Genomic DNA, 23802 nt, shown 5'->3' with positions numbered 1-23802 from the left:
AATACAATACTAGTTGTAGATGATCTGAGATTTGTTTTAATAAAGGAATGTCCTCCTTTTCCTAGTTCAAATGTAAACCGAAGTGTTCGGGATGCCTATGACATATGGTTTAGGGCTAATGAGAAGGCTCAGGCTTACATTTTAGTGAGCATATCCGATGTGCTTACTAAAAAGCATGAAAACATGGTCACCGCTAGGGAGATCATGGAGTCGTGATAAGGAATGTCAACACGCTACTATTAAGTACATTTATAATTCCCATCTGAAGGAAGGGACCTCTGTTAGGGAACACGTCCTAGACATGATAGTCCACTTCAATATCGCGGAAGTGAATGACACTGTCATAGACTAAAAGAGTCAAGTCAGTATGATCATGGAATCTCTTTCGAAAAGCTTCCTAACTTTTCGCACAAACAACGTGATGAATAAAATTGATTATAACTTAGCTACTATTTTAAATGAACTACAGACTTACCAATCACTGATGAAAAATAAGGATCAAGAAGGGGAAGAAATGTTGTTACCTAAGAGAAATTTAAGAAGGGATTAACTTCTAGTACAAAACCTTCTGAAAAGAAGTCTAGAACTTCAAAGGATAAAAGTATCAAAATGAAGAAAAAGGAAAAAAGAGAAGAAAAAAGCTCCCACTAAGAAAATCAAGACAAAAAAGTTACAAAAGGAAAGTGTTTCCATTGCAATGAAGATGGGTATTGGAAATGGAATTACCCTAAATAACTTGCAGAAAAGAAGGCTGAGAAGGCAAACTAAGGTAAATATAATTTACTAGTGATTGAAACATGTTTAGTGGAAAGTTCTCATTTAACCTAGATACTGGATTTAGGCGCTGCTAATCATATTCACACTTTCATTCAGGAAACTAATTCCTAAAGGCAACTAATGGAAAACGAGATGACTTAGGAACATGTGAAGTCATTTCTGCTCGAGCAGTGGGAGATATTAAGTTATTTTTTGGAGATGCTTATGAAGGAACCTATGAAGGTCCTGAGCGAAAAAGTAGATCGGTCCCAATTTCAATCTTCACATAATGTAAATTATAGAATATAAACATCATAAATAATCAGAAATTTACAGCATGCATTAAAGAAAGGAAAGGAAATTAGAGAACCTTACCCTTGAAGAACCTTTCTTTACGTGATCCTCTTCTCCAGTAATGCTCATGATCAAAACAATCTCCGATGACCACTACCAATTAGAACCTCCTGTATTCTCTTTAGGGATGAGAATCACATAGAGAGTTGTGGGTTTCTCAAATTTTTGGAAAAAAGGGAAGAGAGAATTGAGAGAAGTGAAAAGTTTTCTTGGGAGGTTTTTCAGAATCTCACACACAGAGATTAAATCTCCTGTATTCTCTTTTGTGAAAAAGAAGAAACGAGCCAATCACACACCATTCACCCACGTAGAAGGTTGAGAGATATTAGGGGGCGAGATTTAATATTTCTTCCTCTCATCGTCTTCCTTGATCTCCGATTCAAAAGAAAATATGGGAAGAGAGAGAAAAAAATAAAATTTCAATTTAAAATGTCATATAATATTTAAAATAAAAAATCTCAATTCAATAAGTTTTAGCACATATTCTAAAAATTTTGCAGACTAAAGAGATAAATTTTGAAATTTCAGCAACCAAATAAACATATTCATCAAAACTTAATGATTAAAAAAATAATTGTTGAAAAATTTAGGGATATTTTTAAAAAATAGAAAAATAAGAGAAACTATTTACATAAAATAACAAAATTTAATCTTTTTTAATAGAGGTTGATAAGAAGTCTATCAATGATAGAAATTGATAAAAGTCTATCATTAATACTATGTGATAGATATTGATAGAAGTCTATTAGTATTTTATTTTCTGCTATATGTATAAATAGTTTGACATTTTTTTTTTTTTTATAAGAGAACATTTCCCAAAAATTTTTCTAGTAAGTTTAAAACATTATACGAATTATTATGGTATCAATATTCAAACATTAACGGGGTGGTGGCGCAGTTGGCTAGCGCGTAGGTCTCATAGCTATAAGAGTTATCCTGAGGTCGAGAGTTCGAGCCTCTCTCACCCCAAGCTTTTTATTTTTTTAAAATTTCTAAAGTACATGTACGAAATCAAAATAGTATATACATATATATATCTTTTTTTTTTTTTCTTTTAAAAAGGAAAAAGAAAAAAGGCCGATTCTATATTTTCATAATTAATGAATCATCTTTCAATCCTCTCCACTCCAGGGGAGCTTGTTCTTCTAAGAACCATTTGTTTCTTTTTGAGCTTAATTTTGTGATGGAAATGGTTCAAAATGTAGAAGATTTGTAGATTGACATAGCCCATCAATTCCTCCCTATCCTAATCTTCTTCATCTCTCCCTCTTCCCTTATTTCCTTCTTACTTTCGCCGCCGACACACCTCCGACCCCATTAATGGACCTCCCTCCCGTCATTTCCTTCTCATGGAGCCGTACTGTCTCCCATTTTCTTCGCATCCCTCAACACCTGGCAGTAAGTGTTCGATTCTCATTGTAATCTCATTTATTGGCTTTTGGTTTTGTGGGCCGTTGAGGAATGAATGGTTAAATCAATGCCTCACCGTCCTCTCTCTGTTTTTCTTCGTTTAAATTCTCTTTTTTTTTTTTTCTTGAAGATTTGTGGCAACAGGTTTAGGGTTTTCTGCGCCATTGATGCTGCAGAGATGGTATGTACTTTAATTTCTATGTTTTTAGAATTGAGAATTGTAATGTGTGGTTAATTTGAAGTCAGTCTGTTCTACTGGTGATTTTATATATACACACACACACACACATATATATATATTTGATAATTGTTTCCAACGTTTCTGTAGCTGTGCAATCATCTTTATTGTTATTGATCTTTTAAAATTATTGATTCTTAAAGGATGAATTTGGGGGGCTTGGCATAGGTAAATTTGTGTTGGGTTTTGACAAAATATTAGAAAAGCAGTTGTTCTACGTCTGAAAGGTTCAAAAAAGTGATGGGCTCTATTAAATGGGCCTATGTCTTTGGTTTTAAATCATCCTATTTTGGAGTACTTTAAGTCTGGTATATTAACTCAGTTGTGTGAGTTGTGTAATGATTTGAGAGACTGTTTTCTTGTGATTGCGGTCTGGGAGAGATTTTTGTGCAATTGTAATAATTTTTCAGGTTGTGAGTTTTTTTTGGTTCATAGTTTTTTCTTTGGTTGGAAGTTTTTCCACGTTAAGTCATGTGTTCCCTGTTTTATTGCTTTATTTTAACATTTTTTGTTCTTTTTTTTGCTTATTCCTGAGTAGAAGGTTTTTCCAACAATTTGAGACTTCGTAGTGAGGCTTTATTGGCTAAATGGTTATGGCATTTATCAATAGAGTCGGAAGGTCTATGGCATAGGGTCATTGTGAGCAAATATTGTCTTTTCCCTTTCAAGTGGTCATCCATTTGTGAGTTTGACACTTTCAATAATTCTTGGGAAGCAATCTCTTTGGGTTTTTCCACCTTTTCTAATTCTCTAGAGTACTCAGTTGGAAATAGTTCAACACTTCTTTCTCTTGGGAGTACCATTGGTTGGGTGATAATCCCTTTTGTACTTTGTTTCCTTGCTTGTATCACTTTTCCTTCTTGAAGTTGTGTCCTATGGCTTGCTCTCTTGATGTTGGTTTTGGTCGTCCTTTTTTAGATAGGGAATCATTTGTCATGTCTTCTCTTCTTTCTTTATTAGGAGACATCCATCTTCATTCAAGGAGAAGAAATATTAGTTTTTGGTCCCCTAATCCCTCTAAGGGTCTCTCTTGTTCATTTTCCCTCATTTTGGGTAGCCCTCACACTTCTAGGAACTTGAGGAAGGTTAAAATTTCCAAGATGGTCAATTTTTTTGCTTGGCAAGCCTTACATGGGAGAGTCAACACAATGAGTTGTATTCAAAGTCACTCTTCCTTCTTGTTGGGGCTACAGTGGTGCTTTCTTTGTAGCAAGTTGTCTGAAAATCTGGATCACATCTCAGTGAGATGCCAGTTTGCGCTTTCGACATGGAATTGTTTTTTGGAAGCCTTTGGTGTTTGCCTAGCTCGTTATAGAGATCATCCACTCATGTTGGGCAAGGTTTTGTTTCATCTGCCTTTTTGTGATAAGGGTCATGTTTGCCGCCCCCCCCACCATCTTGTTAGATCTGTGGTTGGTTCAATCCTTTTATTAGATGTTTCTGTGAGCCCTTTTCTGCTCTTTTGATTTTCTCAACTCTTTTCTTAATTAAATGAAAACTTGTTGCAGAAAAGTCAGCTTACTGTATCAATAACTGGAGCTACAGGCTTTATTGGCCGAAGGCTTGTGCAAAGGCTACATGCAGGTTATGTTCAATACATCCCGCTAGAATTTGGAAAAACCTAGGACATCAAAGCTTCCCTATCTCTCTCTCCTTTTTTTCCTTACTTTCTTTTTCTATTTCTAATTTTCTACCAAACAAATTCACAAATATTGCTTGCTTAAGACCATATCTCTAACCTTTTAGCTCCAGTCTGCTTCTCACAATATAGTGGATCAACGACTGATTGAGAATTCTTTGTTGTGTTGATGATTATAGATAAACATAAAATTCGAGTTTTGACACGTTCTAAATCTAAGGCCGAGTTGATTTTTCCGGGTAAGAAGGTAATACATGTCAATAGTCTTTCATGTTTTACTGTACCTTCTGACTCGTTTTCTGTCTAACTTTTGAACTACATCCCACAATTTGTAGCTGGGAAGTTTCCAGGAATCGTGATCGCAGAGGAGCCAGGGTGGAAAGACTGCATCCAAGGTTCAGATGGCGTTGTTAACTTGGCTGGGATGCCTATAAGTACCAGGTGGTCTAGTGAGGTTAGTACATATTTCCATTGGATTTTAACCACCTATAACATGATTTATGGTCCCATTTACCACACAAGGAGCAAGTAATAAGCTGTTTGATCAATGTTTCAAAAGGCCCTCTGAGCGTGTGCCTAGGCGCTAGGTGCAAATTTGGCACCTTGCCTTGAAAAGGTGAGGCTCACAAAAGAAGGCGGACGCCTTTTGTGAAGCCCAAAGGCTCAAAGCCTTGGGATTTTTTCATTATTTTTTAAAAAATAGTAAGAATTAGGGGTTTTTCTTCTTTATTAACTAAAAACAATCAAATTTACTAAAGCCTAAATGCAAAATTCCTTGTGTTTAGGGTTTTTTTCCTCCCTCATATTTCCACTTCAACTATGGTTCTTTTCTTCATATAGTACTTTTATATATAGTGCGCCTCATAAAAGGTTTTTTGCATCTTGCACTAAAAGACAGTGTGTTCGATTAAGTAATAATTGACAGTTCTATTGACCAGTTGATCTGACAGTTTGTGGTAGTATGATGAAACAACTATCACAATTTGATAATCTGACTTGTCATGTAAGTTATCTTTCCAAGATCAATAATATATACATGGTACCCATTTTAATACAGATCAAGAAAGAGATCAAGCAAAGCAGGATCAGAGTCACCTCAAAGGTAAAAAATTTATCGAACATCATAACTATAGTGTACTGCCAACAGTTTTAGATACTTCTTCTAGATACTTCTTCCTTCTCTAGCTTACAGAAGCAGTCTGATGTGTAACAATATTTAATACCTCGTCTGCTTAGTTACTGTAGGGCCCCTAGTTAGGAAAATAATAGGATTATTAGTAGAATATTAGTATTCTTATTAGAAGGGGCATATTAGTAATTAGATAGTAAAGTTGTTAGGGCTTTTAGTTATAAATAGTGGGAGTGGGTTGAGAGGAAGGTATTGAAGAATTTTTTTGGTAATTTCCTTTGGGGAATTCTGGGAGAGAGTAACCCTCTTGAAAGACTCTAGTATATTGTAGTTTTATTATTGATATTGCAATATAAATCTATCTTTTAGTGTTCTTGTTTGTTCTTTGTGTTCTTGAGTGTTTCTTATTAGGAGGTATTCTAACTGTTACTCAACTAATGTGAAGGTTGTAAGCTTAATTAATGACGCACCAGATGCAGCTCGGCCAACAGTTTTGGTTAGTGCAACAGCTGTTGGTTACTATGGTATGTCCATCATTCTAGACTTACTCAACTCTCTCTCTATGTCTCCCTAACTATATATCTGAAAGAACAGATGCCAGTCTATAGTTTAGTTTAAAATTTTAGTAATATTCAAAGCAACTTGATCAAAGCACAAGAAGCAGATTGTAAAAAACGGAAAGACTCTCAGTTGTAATATTGTCGACGATTCACTTTCTCAGGAATCAAAATCCAATCTTACGTTATGACAGAAGAGAGCTGTTGTTAAATTTTGTTTTAAAATCCTTTTTCTATTAGGACTGCCTATTTTCTCAGTTTCAACGTGAGAGTTATGAAACTCAAATTCATAATCTAAAATATACGTGAACTATTCTACCTCTAAGGCACTAGTCTTCTTTTTCTTTTTTCTTTTTTTCTTTTTTTTCTTTTTTGGGATAAGAAACAATTTCATTGAGGTATGAAATATCCCAAGGATGAACTATCTAAACCCTATTCTATCTCTCAGGCACTAGTGAAACAGCAACATTTGATGAACGAAGTCCATCCGGAAATGACTACTTGGCCGAGGTGAGGAGAATTGTCAGTAGTGCTTATTAAAGAGGAATGGTAGGATTTTTTTTTTCCCGTAACTGAAGAGGAAAATAGTCAAATAGTAATTACTGTTAATAATAATAATAAAACATCGAATTTGTTTCATTGTGTTGCAACCAAATTTCCATTAACCATAGAGCATATCTATAATTCTACAGTTTTTCCCCCCCACACTTCTAGTTCATGCTTGTGAAGGAGACTGGTTTGTTGAGTTAGTAAAACTTAGGGTCGGTTTAAAATGACTTTTTAAATGCTTCAAAAGATTTTCCCCCTTAAAAAATCATTACAAACAAATTCTTATTTACTATATGAAAATGGACTTGAGAAAAATATACATCCTCCTCTAATTGACTTGATGGTTGTCTAATCTGAAGTGGTTTGTTGAGGGAGTATTATTAAGATTTCCTTCTATTTGTCGTATATTGAAAATTTTCATACCACAGCTTATGAAATATTTTGTTAACATTCATTTCTGATGTTTGTTTACTTAAGATAATATGGTGATTTTCCAGGTTTGTAGGGAATGGGAAGCAACAGCCCTGGGAGTAAACAAGAACGTCAGAGTTGCTCTTATCCGTATAGGTGTTGTTCTTGGTAAAGAAGGTGGTGCTTTAGGTATGGGAGTTTAGCCTCATGATTTTCTTATGATTTCTCAATTATTTATTTATTTATTTATTTTTTGGTTTGGTCCGTCCGTCTACTTTCAACTTTTTATCTATTTTTATAGTATGTTTGGGAGTGATTCTAAAAGGATTAAAATCATTTTTGTCATTTTCCAAAATCATTTAAAATGATGTTAATCATTCAAAATCAATTTTAATAGTATAAAAAATGTGTTTAAAAGTGTAAAATTAAATGTTCAATTAATTTTGAGGGATCAAAAGTGTGTTTTGGGATGATTTTAAACATGGCGAGTGATTTTAACTATTTCAAAATCACTCCAATACATACACTTAAATTTCTATACTTTCAAAACATCTATATTTTTAATTTTGTCCAATCTAGTTCATGTGTTTCAAAACGTTTATTTCGGGCCATACACTTTTTAAAATTCTATCATTTTGATAATTTTTTTCTCTTTTTAATCTATTATTTTCAATCACAATTTCAGCTCAATGCTGGATTAAATAATTTCCCAAAATATTGTCATACTTATGCTATATTTAAATAATTTTCCAAAATATTGTCATAGTTTTGTATTAAAGATCTTTCATTGTGCATCGTATTTGTGTTAGGATCTTGCAAATACGACTAGAAAATATATATTTTAAAAATGTATGACCAAAATATGTCTACCAGTCAAAATCTTGGTTGTAGTTGAAAAGGTTCAAGTTAATTGGAAAGTTTCCTAAATTGCAATAATATGTGTACTATTCTCATTAAATTGACTGTCATTTCAATATCTTTTAAAAATGAAAAATTCTTCATGGGAAAAAAAATCCAGTTGTGATACATAGTAGTGTTAGACCCTTAAGATTGAGACCTGTGGCTGGGCTATTTAACCCGTGACAGTAGGTACTATGAAAGTATTAAAAAAAATTTGTATGTTAAATTTTTAAATCATATCTATCTTGGTGGCTTTGCAGCCAAAATGATCCCTCTCTTCATGATGTTTGCTGGAGGCCCTTTGGGATCTGGAAAACAATGGTAATACTCTCAGTCTCCAAAACTCAATTATGTGTGGAGTTGAAAGATTTTTTGTTAGTACAATATGGGGTATGAAAAGATTGAAGGGCATTTTGGTATTTTGACCACTTCTCAAAATGAAGGGTAAAAAAAAAAAAAAAAAAAAAAAAAAAACTTTTCAACTTAATTTTTTTTCTTCCAAAAGAAAACATTTTAGCCCATGGCATTTTACGTTTTTCTTTTTGTGATAACTAATTAGCTTACTAAAGATTCGATAGGATTTATTTATTCCTTGCTTAATTTAATATTAAAATTGGGTTGCAGGTTTTCATGGATTCATTTGGATGACATTGTGAACTTAATATATGAAGCTCTGATCAATCCATCTTATCAGGGTAATATTTCTATTCAATCCTTTGCCAAAAAAAGAAAAAAAAAGGGAAAAAAAATCCATTTAGCACTGTGGCAGCATATAACATTACAAATATATATATTTTAAAAAAATCAAATATTGGAAAATAATAAGTAAATTATTGGTAATAGTTAGTTAATCAATACATAGGTTAATAATGACCGGGGGGAAGGAAGAAGAAGGTTAACAAATGATTATAAGAGTCCGGATAAATTGACTATAGAAAAAAATGAGTAAAAAAAAATACATTCTTGGTTTGAGATGGATGTTTATCTGATTTCTTAAGTTTCAAAACATACATCTTAGTTTATGAGATTTGAAAAATAGTTCTAAATGGTCCTTACCGTTAATTAACTAATAGAAAATTAGGTGGCAATAATGATGTGGTAATTTTAAATGATGTGGTGAATTTGACTTGTTTTTATTTCATCTTATTTATTTATTTGTTTCTTTTTGTCTGATACTTTCTAATCTCCTCTCCTGCAACCCCCAAAACAGTTTTATGGTTTTGTACATATAAATCCTCACTCAATTCTGTATCTCAACCTAAATCCATTGTCATGAGATATAACCCTAAAAAATTGTCAATTAACTTTCAGAGCAAAATCATCTTCCAAAGTCACTAGATCATCGAATTCACATCATATTTTTCCCCCCTAAAAACCCTATAATGAGAACAAAAAGAAAACACCTAATCGATCAGTTCCACCAATTATTTAGCAACAAAGAGAGGGAAAAGATGTCAATTTGCAACAATAACACCGAATAAGAGAATATGATAAGAAAAAAAACAAACTATACATTTCATTGCTTCTTATTTCAAATAAACTACTCCAGAGATTAGAATGAGGCAAAAAAAAAAAAAAAAAAAACAACTATTTCCAAACATTGGTTTGGGGACTGTTACGTTTTGTTTGGCAATCATTTTGTTTTTGGTTTTGAAAATTAAATCTATTTCATCTATATTTCTTATAATGATTTGTATCTTTCTTAAATAGAATGATTGAATTCTTAACAAAATTTTTAAAACAAAAATAACTTTTTGAAAGCTACTTCTTTTAGTTCTCAAATTTTGGTTGGTTTTTTAAACAATTGGTGAAAAGTAGATAACAAAAGAAGAAATTTGGAGGTGGAAGTGGTGTCCATAGAGTTACCAAACATGAGTTTAGTTAGTAGTTTTAGTTGCAATTCCTTATTTGTGTTATTTTCACATTCCACACCACTAAAAAAATACCATATGTCATCTAATTTTTCAATAGTCAACTAACAGTCAACTTTAACTGAAGGACCATTTAGAATTATTTTTCAAACTTTAAGGACTAAAGTGTATGTTTTAAAACTTCAGGAACCAAACATGCATCTATCCAAAATCTCAGGGACAAAGTGTATTTTATAAAAAAAAAGGATCGAAAAAGTCATTTTTATTCCAACTCTTTTTATAAAAATGGTTTGAAATACACTTTGAAAATGTTTTAATAGCTATTTTGAGGGATTACCGAATATTTCAATTTTATTTTCAAAATGATTTTATTTTAAAAATTAAATACTTGAAAAATTAAATTAAACACACCCTAAACTTACTGTGATCAGTCAATTACTATGAATTGTTAGTAGTTATTGATTTTGGTTGATTAATAACTATCAGGTAAAATAAAAACATAAATTAAAAATATTTAAACAAATAAATTATTAAAAAATTTGTCAATGGTTAAGCTTCTTCATAGGTTGAAGATTTTAACTCGTCTCTACCTTTGTAATGCTATATTTTCATATATCTGAAGAGCTTGTTTCGTCACCTAGGTTTTTTCCACTTTCCCTCACATTTTTATCTTATTTTATTTTTTTTAATTTTTTTAAAACATCTTTGCTTAAGCTTTTCTAATTATTTTAATCTTAGTGTTATTTTTAATACTAATTAAATTATCCATTTTATAAGTTGAAAAGGATAAATAATGGTTGCTAACGCAAAAACTCAATTGACATTGAGTGTACTAATAATTGCAAAGCTTGTAGTTCAAATTCTGAACATTCAATTATTATACTCAAAAGAAAATGATAAATAATGGTTTAAGTGATGTTTTTTTTTCCCTAAAGAAGTGTAAGAACAAAGCTTAATTTTTTTTTTTTTTTTTGTTTTTAAAATTGTACATTAAAAAGAAAAAAACACAAGTTTTAACCATTTATGTCTCATTTGATAATCATTTCGTTTTTTATTTTTAGTTTTTGAAAATCAAGCCTATTTTCTCCCTAAAAACAAAAACAAGTCTTAAAAGTTTTTTTTTTAATTTTCAAAATTTGGCTTGATTTTTTAAACTATTGATAAAAAAATTAGATAACAAATGAAGAAATCTAGAGGTGAAAATAGTGTTTATAGACTTAATTTTCAAAAACAAAAAACACAAAATTAAGACTTCGTTAGGTAATTATTTAGTTTTTTTATTTTTAATTTTTGAAAATTAAGTCTACAAACACTTCTACCACATTTAGATTTCTTTTTTGTTGTCTATTTTTTACTATGTTTTCAAAAAATTTGGAAACTAAAAAAAAATGTTTTTGTTTTTTGAACTCTGGTACTTAATAATGATGCAACCCTTTATAAGAGAACACGAGATGATAGATATAATTTTCAAAAATAAAAAACAAAAAAATATAATAATTACTAAATGAGACTTCTAACCTTAGTTCCCTTTTTGTTTTGAATTAATTGGGTCGGGTACGGATGATTAATTAATAAATTGATAAATCAGGCGTTATAAATGGAACGGCGCCGAACCCCGTTCCATTGGCTGAATTATGTGAACGATTGGGAGCTGCGATGGGCAGACCTTCATGGCTTCCCGTACCTGAATTTGCTCTCAAAGCCGTCCTTGGAGAAGGAGCTTCTGTGGTGAGAATCACTCTTTTAATTAACATTACTATTTTCCCCAAATTACCACTTTATCCAAAATGTTTCGTAAGTTCATCAAATTTCTAATTTTATGTCCCCCGAGTCTACTTTGTTAGATACTTAAAGAAATCATTAGTATGAAAATTTCGGAAAAAACTCAATAGGCCTTCTGTATCTAATAAACCCATAAATTTTAAAATGAAAAAGAAAGTTGGCCTAAAAAATCAGATAAACGGAGAAAAAAATAATCCCAACTAAACAATCTCAAAAGTGTGATTGAACTTAATTTCTTTTTAACCCCATATACTTAGATTTATATTACCATTTTGATCTAGTCTTTTCATTTAGTCCAAGTACTAATTCTTCAAATTTAGTTTTCTAGTTCTTTCCATTTTGGTCTTACTTTTGGTTCTGTTTCATTTTAACCCTGTACTTTCAATAAACCTTTTTTCAAAATTATTTTTTATATAAATTGTTTAAATAATAATAATAACTTTCATACAACAAAAGCCATCAAATGAATGGATTTTCTACTGTTTAGGGACTAGCTTGATTTGTTAAATATATGGACTAAAATTTTCATACAACAAAAGCCATCACATAAAAGCAAATGTTAATAGTGACTTTTTTAAAAAATCAGCTATAATCTAATTTTAGGGACTAGCTTGATTTATTAAATATAGGGAATAAAATTAGACATTTGAAAATATTCAAAATATAGAGACGAGAATTCCTATATTAGCCAAAATAGTTTTTCTACTGTTTAGCCAATTACAATAAAAATTAACTTTCAAATGATTAAATTTGAGAATTGTTTCATAAACTAAAATAGAAAAAAAAAAAAAAAATGAAACTGCAGGTTTTGGAAGGGCAACGGGTGCTTCCTACCAGAGCCAAGGAATTGGGTTTTTCATATAAGTACCCGTCTGTGAAGGACGCACTCAAGGCCATTCTTTCTTAAGTGCAAGTATGAAGAATAGCGGTGGGCCAGCATTTTTTTAAAAAAATTTTCTTCGGTGAGATTTAATGTAATTTTATTTTGGTTCCCTTCTCAAATGAAATGGAATGCAAGATTAAATTGTAGTGAAGGAGATGACATATTTGGTCATAAATTTATGGACATAACCCAGGCATGATTTCAACTACATTGTGAGGTCTAAGATGTGTAGACAATGAAAGTGCTCTATATATCCAGTGAAGTAAATGTGGACAACTTATATAACTAGATTATATATATATAGATAATGAAATCAGCCTCTCAGTGAGTACCTTTTCCCAGAGAAAGGCTGAAATTTGGGGTCTTCCTTTTCAGGCTGCTTTTGTTTACTCTCTTTTGAAGCCTCCTACAAAATGACAAAAAAAAAACTAGGTTATCTTTCTTCCTTTTTTATACTCGGAAGTGCAAAAACAAAAACAGATTTTTATAAATTATTTTGATTAGTTTCCAAAACTTGACACAAACTTAAATGTGAAAGAAATGTTTATAGGCTTAATTTTCAAAAACCAAATTATTACCAAACATGTCCTTTTCGATTTATGTCCAAAAGGTCTCTAAACTCTGATGTGTCAATGTCATAGATCCTCAAATTTTAAATTTTATGTCTAACATGTGCTTCATCCAATAAGTATTTAAAAATTTATAGATCTTGAAAGCATAGGATTCCATTAGACATAAAATAAAATATATCAAAAACCTAAAAGATACAAAATTGAAAGTTCATTCACCAATTAGATATTTTTAAAGTCAGAATACCCATTAGATATAAAATTAAAAGTTTAAATATGATAGATTGTGAGCAAAGTGGACAATACCTTTAGTGTTTCTTTAGGATTCCGATTAGCATTTTGTCCAAATACCAACTTTCCCTCAGAATGACGAGTTCCGTTCACTGAGCTAGATCCAGCAGACTGTTGTGAATGGCCATATCTACTATTACCACCCGATTGCTTCTCATCGGATGACCTAGAAGATGAAATTGGCTGAGGCTGATGATTTGAAGATTTACCATCCAAACGTCTTCCTGTTCCCATGAAAGCACTAAATTTGGGTTCGGCTTCGGCATATGGAGCTTCTGCAACTGCAAAAGAATTCATTTAGAATTTGACAGATTGCCCTGTTCCTAGATGCATCCATCTCTTCCACATTCATCTACATATACCAAGAACTAGTAAACGGTGGCCCCTTCTGATTTTCCTTGGCTCATGATCATTAATCCTACAACATTAGGTGACTGGAAAGCTCTATCTAGAATCAGGTTACAAGCTTATAATAAACTGATTTAGATCAAACATCAATTTCATAAGCATAAAAATAAAATGAAAGAAAGCATTAAACTGATAAAAGTAAAAGTAAGAAAAACAAGAGCAGCAACAAATTGTAGTAAGAATTGAAGAAAAATGGGAGAAGATGGCACCTTGCTCCTTCCCCTTGATTGATGCAACAGGCTTCTCCGGTTCCTTGTAATCCAGGGGAGGTGCAAAATCCACCTCACAATCTGTCTCAATAATACTTATTGCATTGGATGGCTTCGTTTCGACTATGTCAATGTAATATTTCTTGTTGTTATATGCCACCATAATACTGTCTCCAGTGGTGAGGCAGGAGAAATTCCTAAGTGTTGTCTCTAAGCTGTATGACAAAGATAAATAATTTGATGTTGGGAAACAAACTTCATCAACCAACCACATGTGATCTATGACAAGGGCATAACACCGAAACAAAAAAGAAAGGCCACCACCCTTCTCGTCAAGATCTGGATGAGTTCGAAATGTGTTAGTGAGCAATGTTCTAACATTTAAACTTTCTTAACTACCAAGACCAGACATTTTTTTCCTTTTTTTTTTTTAATAGGAAAATCAGCTTCCGTTTATCTTATCACTTATGAAGTCAAGCATGGACAATTTGAAAACACCAACATTTGATATTGACCACGAAAAACTTTCAATATCACTTTCATCAAGCAACAAACGTAGTTGCAAGATAAAAAATACTTCTATGCAGGCTGTGGTTGAGGCATTCTTTCATATATATAGATTTGGACTATCATACCCTTGAGAATTTTTTTTTTTTTTAAAAAAATGCTTTCTCATAATACTCAATATTCTAAGTGACTACTGAGCTTTGAACGCATAGCTAAAAGGACATTGGATTAGAGCTGCCTACTTTTACCATTGGGTCAACACCAACCGATGATGTGTGCTTTGATGTTCAAGCATTTCGTGTACTTTTTACACCTAAGGTTACAAAATAGGTAGTAGCGGCTAAATTAACATGGGTTAAAGAGCTCATACTCAAATTAAATAAGAAAATGGCCGTGGATTTCAAATTTAGAACTCCTACCTGTGACCCAAGCTGCAAATAAAAACAAGTAGAGAAACTTGAACAATTATCTTACATTGCTTTTGGATTTGAGATGTCCAAAAAGTCCTTTGTATGAGGTTGTAATTTAACATAGGTTCCCTTTGGAAGAGTGACGTTCTTCACTTGCACTAGGTCTCCTTCTTGTAAAAGCATGTTCTCCATCATCTGAAGGGGAAACAATTAGAGTGGAAGTGTTCTAGGACAGAACGCAAGACAGAACCAGTAACACCTGGAACCACATATCACGCAAGAGAAATATGGAACCCTACCCAATAAGGCATGTAAATCATGCCTTCTTCTGCAACAAACTCCAAAACCCCACAATGAGAGACTCGCTCAACAGCATCATTTCGAAGCTCAAATAACATAGGATAATCAATTTGTAATGAAGCTGCAGGGGGTTTTGTTTAAATCAGTAACCTACGATGAAAAGAACAGAAAAAACAGGAGAATAAAAATAACTTTTAAAAATATGCCAACAAACCAAGACGATCAAGGGCTGATGGAGGCATTATAACTGAAAAACAAATTAAAATAAACAATATGAGAAATTAAGAATATGAAATTGAAAAATATGTTAAAAAAGGAAATGAAACCTAAAACACAAAGAAGGTAAAGACCGAACATCTTACTTCTATCTCCAGTTTCAATGTGTGGCTGCAGGATGAAAAGATTAACTGGGATTAGAAGAAACTAACTATTTTGGGAATAAGAAAACAATTTGGTTTTATTTTTGCAAATACAGATGCTTCAAAGTTCTTTATGATGAAGAGCAACATTCAATACGTATTTACTTTCTACTGTATTGGCCTACAAATTAGAGACACGTGCAGCAGTTGCTTGATATTACATGAATTCCGAGCTTAAAAAAAATTTATCCAAAAGCAATGGTTCTTCCACGCTCAAACTTCAAACAAAGATAAGAGCATATTGCAACTGCTGCGTACATTTCTTTAACTAGCATGAATAACGCCTTTATTATGCACAGAAATCAATAAATGCAAAAAAGTCGAGGAACACCCCCAAACACTAATCTCCATTTGAGCACGTTTCTAAAAATGGTGAATAGATGTAGAAGAAAATCAAACCTTATCAATAAAGGATGCAGAGAAACATTGATATCTTTGCTCAAATGATGTTCCACGATATCCATACCCATCAAAATACTGCAGATGCAGAAACATAGAGATAACGTAAGTTAAACTAACCAATTTCTTTTCCCTCATAAAAATTCAACTTCACAAAAAGAACCCTCCTAAAACAGGGAACTGGAGGCCAATGTATCGCAGAAATCATAACATGGATATGGCCGAGTAAACTTCAACAAAAGTTATGATTGGAAACATTCAACACATTATGTTCTTAAATTTAGTTTATCATATACTAAGAAGGACAGACACTTTAGTTTGGCTAGCATGTTCGTGTCAGACACTTGGACATTCCGACACTTGTTGGACACGTATCGGACACTTGTTAGTACAACAAATGTGTTAGACATGCATAAAACACTTGTTGAGTAGACTAAAAGGAAACATATATGACAATAATAATAAATTTTAAGTGTGAAATACATCAAACTAAGTTTTGTTTTTTAAGCATATAACTGCATCAATTCATTTACTTTGAATTTTCTTTTGGTATAAAAATGATATAAGTTCTTAAAAATGTATATTTTAATAAATGTGTCGTTGTCATGTTGTGCCTTAGATTTTAAAAAATGACGTGTTGTTGTGTCTGTGTTGTATTGTATCCGTGCTACTTCGATCATATAAGTGACAAACTGCTTCTACCAAGTGGGATGTACAAAAAAGGAAATATATTATTTATTTTTCTATTTAAAAAAAGGAGTGCTTTGATTGCTCATATATCGTATTGGTTAGCAGGTTCTTGGCAGCAGAAATAAATATGCAATACAGGGATAAATCCTCTGCAAATATTTCTTCAGCAAGTTTTGTGTTTCATAGCCAGAAGAAGCACAAGGTCTTCAGGTCAAGGATTAACACAAAGCAGTAATGTATGTAACAAAAAGCAGAAATCAGCAATTTGTTATATTGAGGGATAGTAGAACCTTCTGTAGGTCAATTCAATTCAATTCCACACCACAACGTTTAAAACACATATTGCATGCCTTTTCTTCATTTTCTCGTCACACAGGTAATGTAAGAATCCAATGCAGTTTCACAAAACATCAGAGGTTCTCATTTCAACAAGCTGAAAAAAGCATGCATACCATCATGTAAAGCCTGTAAGGAGTTCCTCAACGGATAATCAACCTCTTATAGGCTCCAAATCGAGCGGTGAAGAACTGCATGTTGTACAATTTGTAAGAAAACCAAATGCTTGAAAATTACAGTATCCTAATCATAGACCTCAAATTCCAGCAAGAAATCGCTAATTCACATAACAATTTATACAGCGTCGTGAGGACGCCAAGTGCATCAAACTTATTCATCACCAAAATAGCAGAAAAATGTAAATAAATAAATTGCACATCCTCACTTCCCTTCTGCCTCAGTGTCAAGAAATACATAAAACTAAGGCAAACAACTAAATTTTAATCTGAAAATAAATGCAGAACTAATACCAAAGGTAATCAATCAATAATAAACCAAACATCAGACTGAGTACTCCATAAATTGCTATGTGTATCTTTCTTTGGCCGCAGGTAACCATCAAGTTCCGATCAACAAAACAGTAAATAAGCTTACTAACAAACTAATGCAAGTATCCAGAGGAGAAAAACGAAAAGATAATGAAAAATCAAAGTTCCCGTCGGTCAGCTTTCTCAACAAGCAAACAACCAGAGTATCATCTCAAGACGATAAACCAAAATAGAATTCGAATAAAAAAGACACAAGCTAGAATGCGAATGTGATCGTACCGGAGATGAGATAACGGAGGGATGAATCGCCGATGAACGATCGCCGGCCGGAGGAAGAAGGAAGGGGAGAGAGTTTTGATCGGTTTCTCTGATGGGCGTCCGATTTGGAAACCCAAGAGTGCTCAAATGGAAAGCAGGTGATCGTAATGTTCACGCCATGTATCTTCTGCTGCCTTTTTGGGCCTGGGCCTGGGCTGGGCTTTTTTATAGCCCAACCTATTGCAGCCCATATAAGACGTGGGATTAAGCCCGTTATGACCCATTTGTAGAAATGGTGCCGTATAACTATAGAAAATACCGGTAATAAAAAATCTGTTAAAAATAATTTTATCCCCTAAACCGTATAGAAGTAACAAATTAAGGGGTATTTGTAGTGATGAGATGAGATGAGATGAGATGAGATGAGATGAGTAGGGATGGTAAAATTCCCTACGAGGTCGGGTCCCCACAGGTCTCCGACTCGATTGGGGTGGAAAATCCTTAGTTTGACTAGTTACAAGGTCAAATCGGTCCCCGATCGAGGATGGAATGAGGAGGGGATTCCTTCCCCATCCCCGGCCCCGCCTATATATATATATATATATTAATGTTTTTGTTATGAATTAATAAAAATTAAATTTATTATATTAGAAAATTAACATTTAAAAAAAAAACTGAAACAGTAGCTTCATCTACTATTTTAGTAGTTTATACATACATGTAACAATAATACTAATTTCTTTATAAAAAAATTGATAATTTCAATGTAAATACTAAATTAAATTAATTTTAAATAATACAAATAATAAAATAAAAAGTGAGGATTTTTTTCCGTGGGGACCTGAATCCCCGACCCCGATCCCAACCCAAAAAATGAGGAATGGGACGGAGACGAGGATTAAAAATCCCCTCAGAGACGGGGATGACGAGTGCATTCCTGCCCTAGCCTGACCTTGTTGTCATCCCTAGAGATGAGTTGAGATATGAACTCAGCTCATTGTTTGGGAAACCAACTTCGTATGTCACAAACATTTTATATCATGTCTCCCAATAGTACACTCAGTCTTCATCACCATTGATGCCTCATTGCTCAACTCCAGCGACCATCTATGACAACCAACTCCAACGACCACTTTTGAAATACATGATTCAAAAGTAAACCATAAACCTCATTTCCTAGAACTCCCAATAGTATATGTGTGCTTAAAAAATAATAAAATAAAGTGCAACGTATAGTTTATTAAAAAAATTTATGTAGACTTATTGAATAAAAAAATTTCCAAACAAAAATAATCATCATAAGCACAGGTTATTTATATAAAAAAAATTGCATCAAATACTCCTGACATATTGTCGTAGTTCAGAGTGTTGAATGAAATTATAGCTTTATGTCGTGCCTTAATCTTTAAATGGAATGAATAAGGAACCTTAAACGCAATGTTTTATCTATTCAGACCCAAGTGTAAGCCTGAATAGATTCCTGGTGAGTTCAGGGTCGAACGTAGGGACTATCGACTAAGATGCTTTGATAGTTATGCTTGATCTTAACGCGGTGACTTTTTCAATTCTACATTAAGAATGTTCGCATAGCTAATTAATTAACTAGTTACAAGTGTAATGGAAGTGGATGATGGTGAGTGAGTGATAATGATTGATGATGCGATAAAAGGTGAAAGTGGTAATTACAACAACAGTGAAGCAATATGCAAGGAAAGTGAAAGAAATATCAGTTGATAAAGTAGAGTTGAGAAAGGTTTACTAACATTTTCCTAAGTAATACATAAGTCATGCGTTCATGTCACTAACTCATAAAAATAAATAAACCATCTCTTGATATTTTTAAGCCACAATATCCTATCTCTAGGGGGCATGCAATGAGTTAATGTATTGAAAAAAGATTCTTTATCTCTAAAGCGACTTCTTTCTTTGTTTAATGAAATCTACACTTACTTACTCTCTTAAGCAATTGAGTATGTCTACTTAAATCAATCTCTCAATTGGATTCAAGCAATGCAATACGTATACATCAAATAAAATGAACTTTAGCTTATGCAAGACTTAAGAAAAATGTCAGTTTAGCTTTCTCCACCCATATAAAATTTAGTTACGCATGATTAAAGACAGAGAAGACATGAATGGATGAAACATGAAAGACATCGTATTTATGTAAAAAATATGAGTTTTTCAATCTCAGTTACTTAATACAAACATAAATGTAAAGAAAGATATGATAAAGAACAAAGAATGGAAATGCCAAGCTGTTATCACATGTTGGGATGTATGCTTTAAAGCCTCATAGTTATATGTTAGTTGAATCAATAGTTGATTAGTTTTATGAAAATTATGCAATAATCCATTCAACTAAATCCAGAGTTATCTTTGTTGGAGTTTATGTCCTAAATCTCACATATCTTGTGGTTTGTAAAGACAAATTACACATCTAATGAAATAATATGTATTTTATTGACGTTTAGACTGCATTAATTCAATCCAATAAACTAAGAACCAAGGTTATCTGATGAAACTTAAACATTATGTGGAGACATACATGTGGATCATGTTTAAGTGATAACCTAAATGGTATGTAGTATATGGATAAGGCTAGGTACCTTATCCTGGTGACACTACGAATACGACCTGCTTTGTATATGTTCCAATTGTTGTAAAGTGTTACAAATGATCTGATCCTAATTGTTCATATGGAAACATGCGAGCGGGGGTATTCTATACAAAGAGTTTGTATAAGATTGGACCACGAAATGAATAGGCTCTCTATATAACCGGTACTAGAAGAAACTTATATTTCACTAAAATGACCATAGGAGACTTGACCTTAATCTTGAATTGTGAACTTCTATTTATGACGACAGTCCTTTGATCTATATGGGTGGGAGTGTCCATGGTAGCTGACTCAATAAGCCTACCATTTTGGAATTTTTCTGATTAGGGAGATGGAAACACAACTACACAAAGATGGAATTCACTCATTCCCATTTCTTGAGAAAGTAGATGAATTGCTCCCTTAATAGCTAAATCCGGGTCTTGAACAATGAGGTCTCAACCTTTCAAGAGAGGTGTTAATTTATAGTTGGACTATAAACTGTTTGTTCATTAGAGGAATCAGTGGTACTTAAGGAGTTAGATGTAACTACAGGGGTAAAACGGTATTTTGACCAAGCTGTAGTTATGAGTCCTTGTGAAGGGTCATCACTTTGTTGATTGATTATATCCATGTAGAAATATATCTACATTGCGAAGAATGCAACTATCGGTCTTTAGTGAAGTGATTTGTAGTTAATGAATATTGATTAATTGGATTAAAGGAGTTTAATTAATTAATCTCATATCATTGGAGCTTCTAATCTGTAGGTCTATAAGGTTCGCTTGTTAGCTAGGATAGTAATGAGGAATGATCTAAATTGTTCAAATCAAATGAGAGAATTTTATATTAATGAAATTAATATATAATGGTTAATTATAGATATGATCTATAATCCAAATTATGTAAGAGAGATATATTTGAATAAGATTCAAATATTAGATTTATATGAATTGGATTCACAACAGATATATACATATAAATATGTGATATTTGTATGTTAATTAACTCGATATTAAATATGATTTAGTATAGTTATTTAATTGATTAATTAATGGTTAACTAATTGATTAAAAAATTATGGAGTTTAGAGGTTAGTATAAATATATGTGTTGAATGAGAAATTTTGGACCAATCATAAGTCACCACGTCGTTTGCTAAATTAACGGCGAATTTCTAAATCATTGACTTTGGGTCTAATTAGAAGTTGACACATGTCTCGAATAGAATTGAAGACAAGTTTCGATGACGTCACGCGAATGAATCAGATGAGATCAACTTCAATTTGATATTATTATTTAGGCTTAAAGTCCAAACTACAAAAAAGTTGAATTAGACTCGAATTCCAGATCAGGCCAAAAACTAACTAATTGGGCCCAAGGGTCAGGCCCACAGACCAACCAAGCCCACGAAGCCCACCTGAGAACTCTGTAAATAGAGAAGTTCTCTTCATTTGTAAGGGCAACATTTTCTACACTCAAAAGACCCAGAGAGAATTCACTAACAAGCAGAGGACTCCTGAAGACTCCTGAAGCTGCACTCCTATAAGGCAGAAGGCCTTTGAAGACATAAATACTCTTCCAAGATTTCTACTCCAAGCTTCCAAGACTCCTGAAGCAGTACTCCTATAAGGTAGAAGATCTTTGAAGACACAAATACTCTTCCAAGACTTCTACTTCAAGCTTCTAAGACTCCTAAAGCTGCACTCCTATAAGGCAGAAGACCTTTGAAGACACAAATACTCTTCCAAGACTTCTACTTCAAGTTTCCAAGACTCCTGAAGCTGCACTCCTATAATGCAGGTACTTCTATAAGGCAGAAGACCTTTGAATACACAAATACTCTTCCAAGACTTCTACTCCAAGCTTCCAAGATTTCTACTGCTTTCCTTCTCCAAGTCAAGCATATTCACCAAACTGAGAGAGAATCAGAGGATCAAATATTAGAGATCGAACCACATCGCATCAAATCAACTCCAACATCAACACCAACTCAAGTTCAACTCCACGAAACACGTTTCTCCGGAAACCTAGTGCGAACAAATTGGCACGCCTAGTGGGACATCTCTACCTCTCATCTCTCTTTCGTCATCCAAGTCTAATAAATCTACAAATGGCACCAAAGAAAGTTACATCCAAAGCTACCATCGCAAGCAACACTTACATAAGCTCTGTCATCACAGAGGAAATCTGGGACCAGCTGATGGAATCTCCTAAAGGCGGGATCATCATCAGAGAAAATCCTTTGTTTGAAAACTATGCTTATGTTACTGATCTATCAGAGAAAGAATCACATTTTGATGTATTGTCTGTCATGATGACTGACATAACGACTGAGTCGACCATGGCAAAGATGGAGGTAAAGATAAATCTCCTAATGAAGGCTGTAGAGGAGCGAGATCATGAAATCACTGCTTTAAGAGATCAAATACAGACTCGAGATACTGCTGAATTAAGTCAATCCCCAGCTACAAAAGCCAATGACAAAGGAAAGATTGTCTTGCAGGAAAGTCAGCCACCACAATCCATCTCTGTTGCCTCCCTGTCAGTTCAACAACTCCAGGATATGATCACAAACTCCATAAGAGCTCAGTACGAAGGACGTTGCAAACCTTCTTTATGTACTCCAAGCCATACACCAAGAGAATCGACAACCTGAGAATGCCAGCTGGGTATCAACCTCCAAAGTTCCATCAGTTCGATGAAAAGGGCAATCTAAAACAACATGTTGCACACTTCATTGAAACCTATGAAAATGCAGGAACTAGAGGAGACCAGCTAGTCAAGCAGTTCGTCCGTACCTTGAAAGGAAATGCTTTCGATTGGTATACTAATTTGGAGCCAGGAGTGATTGACAGTTGGGAACAACTAGAAAAAGAGTTCCTGAGCCGCTTCTACAGTACAAGGCGTATTCTTAGCATGATGAAGCTGACAAACACCAAATAGTGGAAGGGAGAGACAGTCATCGATTACATCAACCGATGGAGAGCTTTAAGTCTGGATTGCAAAGATAGACTTACAGAATTATCTGCAGTGGAGATGTGCACTCAAGGCATGCACTGGTAGCTTCTCTAAATCCTACAAGGGATAAAACCTTGTACGTTTGAGGAGCTGGCAACTCGCGCTCATGATATGGAGTTGAGCATTGCCAATAGGGGAACTATAGATTTCCTAGTCTCTAAAGAGAGAAAATACAAAAATGATGCCAAGGGCACTGAAAAGATCATGGGTAGTGCCACAAAAGAATCTATGGTCGTTCATGTGACCCCACTAAAATTTTCCTCCAAAGGAAAACAAACAAAATTTGAAAGAAGGCACAATGAGGGCGAGAAACGTCATCCAACACTTAAAGAATGACAATAGAAGGTTTATCCATTCCTTGACTCTGATGTGGCAGATATGTTGGAGCAACTACTAGAGAAGCAACTTATTCAGCTATCA

General features: G+C 33.4%; 2 protein-coding genes and 1 non-coding gene across 6 annotated transcripts; 2 read left to right on the top strand and 1 right to left on the bottom strand.

Moving 5' to 3' along the window:
- Window positions 1-1993: 1993 nt before the first annotated feature.
- Window positions 1994-2079, top strand: TRNAM-CAU (transfer RNA methionine (anticodon CAU)). The gene is given in 2 exon segments: window positions 1994-2031; window positions 2044-2079. It is a non-coding gene; the product is annotated as a tRNA-Met (tRNA).
- A 56-nt stretch (window positions 2080-2135) lies between these two features.
- SULA (NAD(P)-binding Rossmann-fold superfamily protein) lies at window positions 2136-12687 on the top strand. The gene is made up of 13 exons (XM_039031814.2): window positions 2136-2508; window positions 2651-2701; window positions 4267-4342; window positions 4577-4636; window positions 4733-4851; window positions 5455-5499; window positions 5972-6050; window positions 6532-6593; window positions 7130-7232; window positions 8204-8264; window positions 8568-8638; window positions 11403-11542; window positions 12402-12687. Exons 1-13 carry the CDS (start codon window positions 2431-2433, stop codon window positions 12501-12503), a joined length of 1047 nt encoding a protein of 348 aa, XP_038887742.1. The 5' UTR covers window positions 2136-2430; the 3' UTR covers window positions 12504-12687.
- LOC120077789 (ubiquitin fusion degradation protein 1 C-like) lies at window positions 12621-17959 on the bottom strand. 4 transcript variants are annotated; one of them, XM_039031815.2, is made up of 10 exons: window positions 17785-17959; window positions 17134-17208; window positions 15992-16069; window positions 15536-15560; window positions 15388-15420; window positions 15173-15294; window positions 14938-15068; window positions 13957-14171; window positions 13355-13620; window positions 12621-12885 (listed from the first exon to the last, which is right to left on the bottom strand). In XM_039031815.2, exons 2-10 carry the CDS (start codon window positions 17137-17139, stop codon window positions 12793-12795), a joined length of 969 nt encoding a protein of 322 aa, XP_038887743.1. In that variant the 5' UTR covers window positions 17140-17208; window positions 17785-17959; the 3' UTR covers window positions 12621-12792. The 4 variants fall into 4 exon arrangements, with proteins under 4 accessions (XP_038887743.1, XP_038887744.1, XP_090170273.1 ...); XM_039031816.2 differs by having other exon boundaries at window positions 13355-13614; window positions 17785-17955; XM_090314147.1 differs by lacking the exon at window positions 15388-15420 and having other exon boundaries at window positions 15173-15323; window positions 17785-17923.
- Between the last annotated feature and the right edge of the window lie 5843 nt (window positions 17960-23802).

This window comes from Benincasa hispida, chromosome 5 (genome assembly GCF_027475165.1).
Source record: "Benincasa hispida cultivar pf3 chromosome 5, pf3_genome.v1.1, whole genome shotgun sequence".
Lineage (NCBI taxonomy): Eukaryota > Viridiplantae > Streptophyta > Magnoliopsida > Cucurbitales > Cucurbitaceae > Benincasa > Benincasa hispida.
The sequence above is the reverse complement of the archived record's forward strand: the minus strand, read 5'-3'. Positions and strand labels throughout refer to the sequence as shown.

What these genes read in the sequence shown, in the direction of transcription:
- SULA (XM_039031814.2), top strand. Translation starts at nt 2,431, where the DNA reads ATGGACCTCCCTCCCGTCATTTCCTTCTCATGGAGCCGTACTGTCTCC. An exon ending in GCATCCCTCAACACCTGGCA is followed by an intron (nt 2,509 to 2,650) that starts GTAAGTGTTCGA and finishes TTTTTCTTGAAG; the next exon opens with ATTTGTGGCAACAGGTTTAG. An exon ending in TTGGGATCTGGAAAACAATG is followed by an intron (nt 8,265 to 8,567) that starts GTAATACTCTCA and finishes ATTGGGTTGCAG; the next exon opens with GTTTTCATGGATTCATTTGG.
- LOC120077789 (XM_039031815.2), bottom strand. An exon ending in TGATTTACATGCCTTATTGG is followed by an intron (nt 15,069 to 15,172) that starts GTAGGGTTCCAT and finishes TTTCCCCTTCAG; the next exon opens with ATGATGGAGAACATGCTTTT. An exon ending in ATCCTAAAGAAACACTAAAG is followed by an intron (nt 12,886 to 13,354) that starts GTATTGTCCACT and finishes GTCATTTTGTAG; the next exon opens with GAGGCTTCAAAAGAGAGTAA.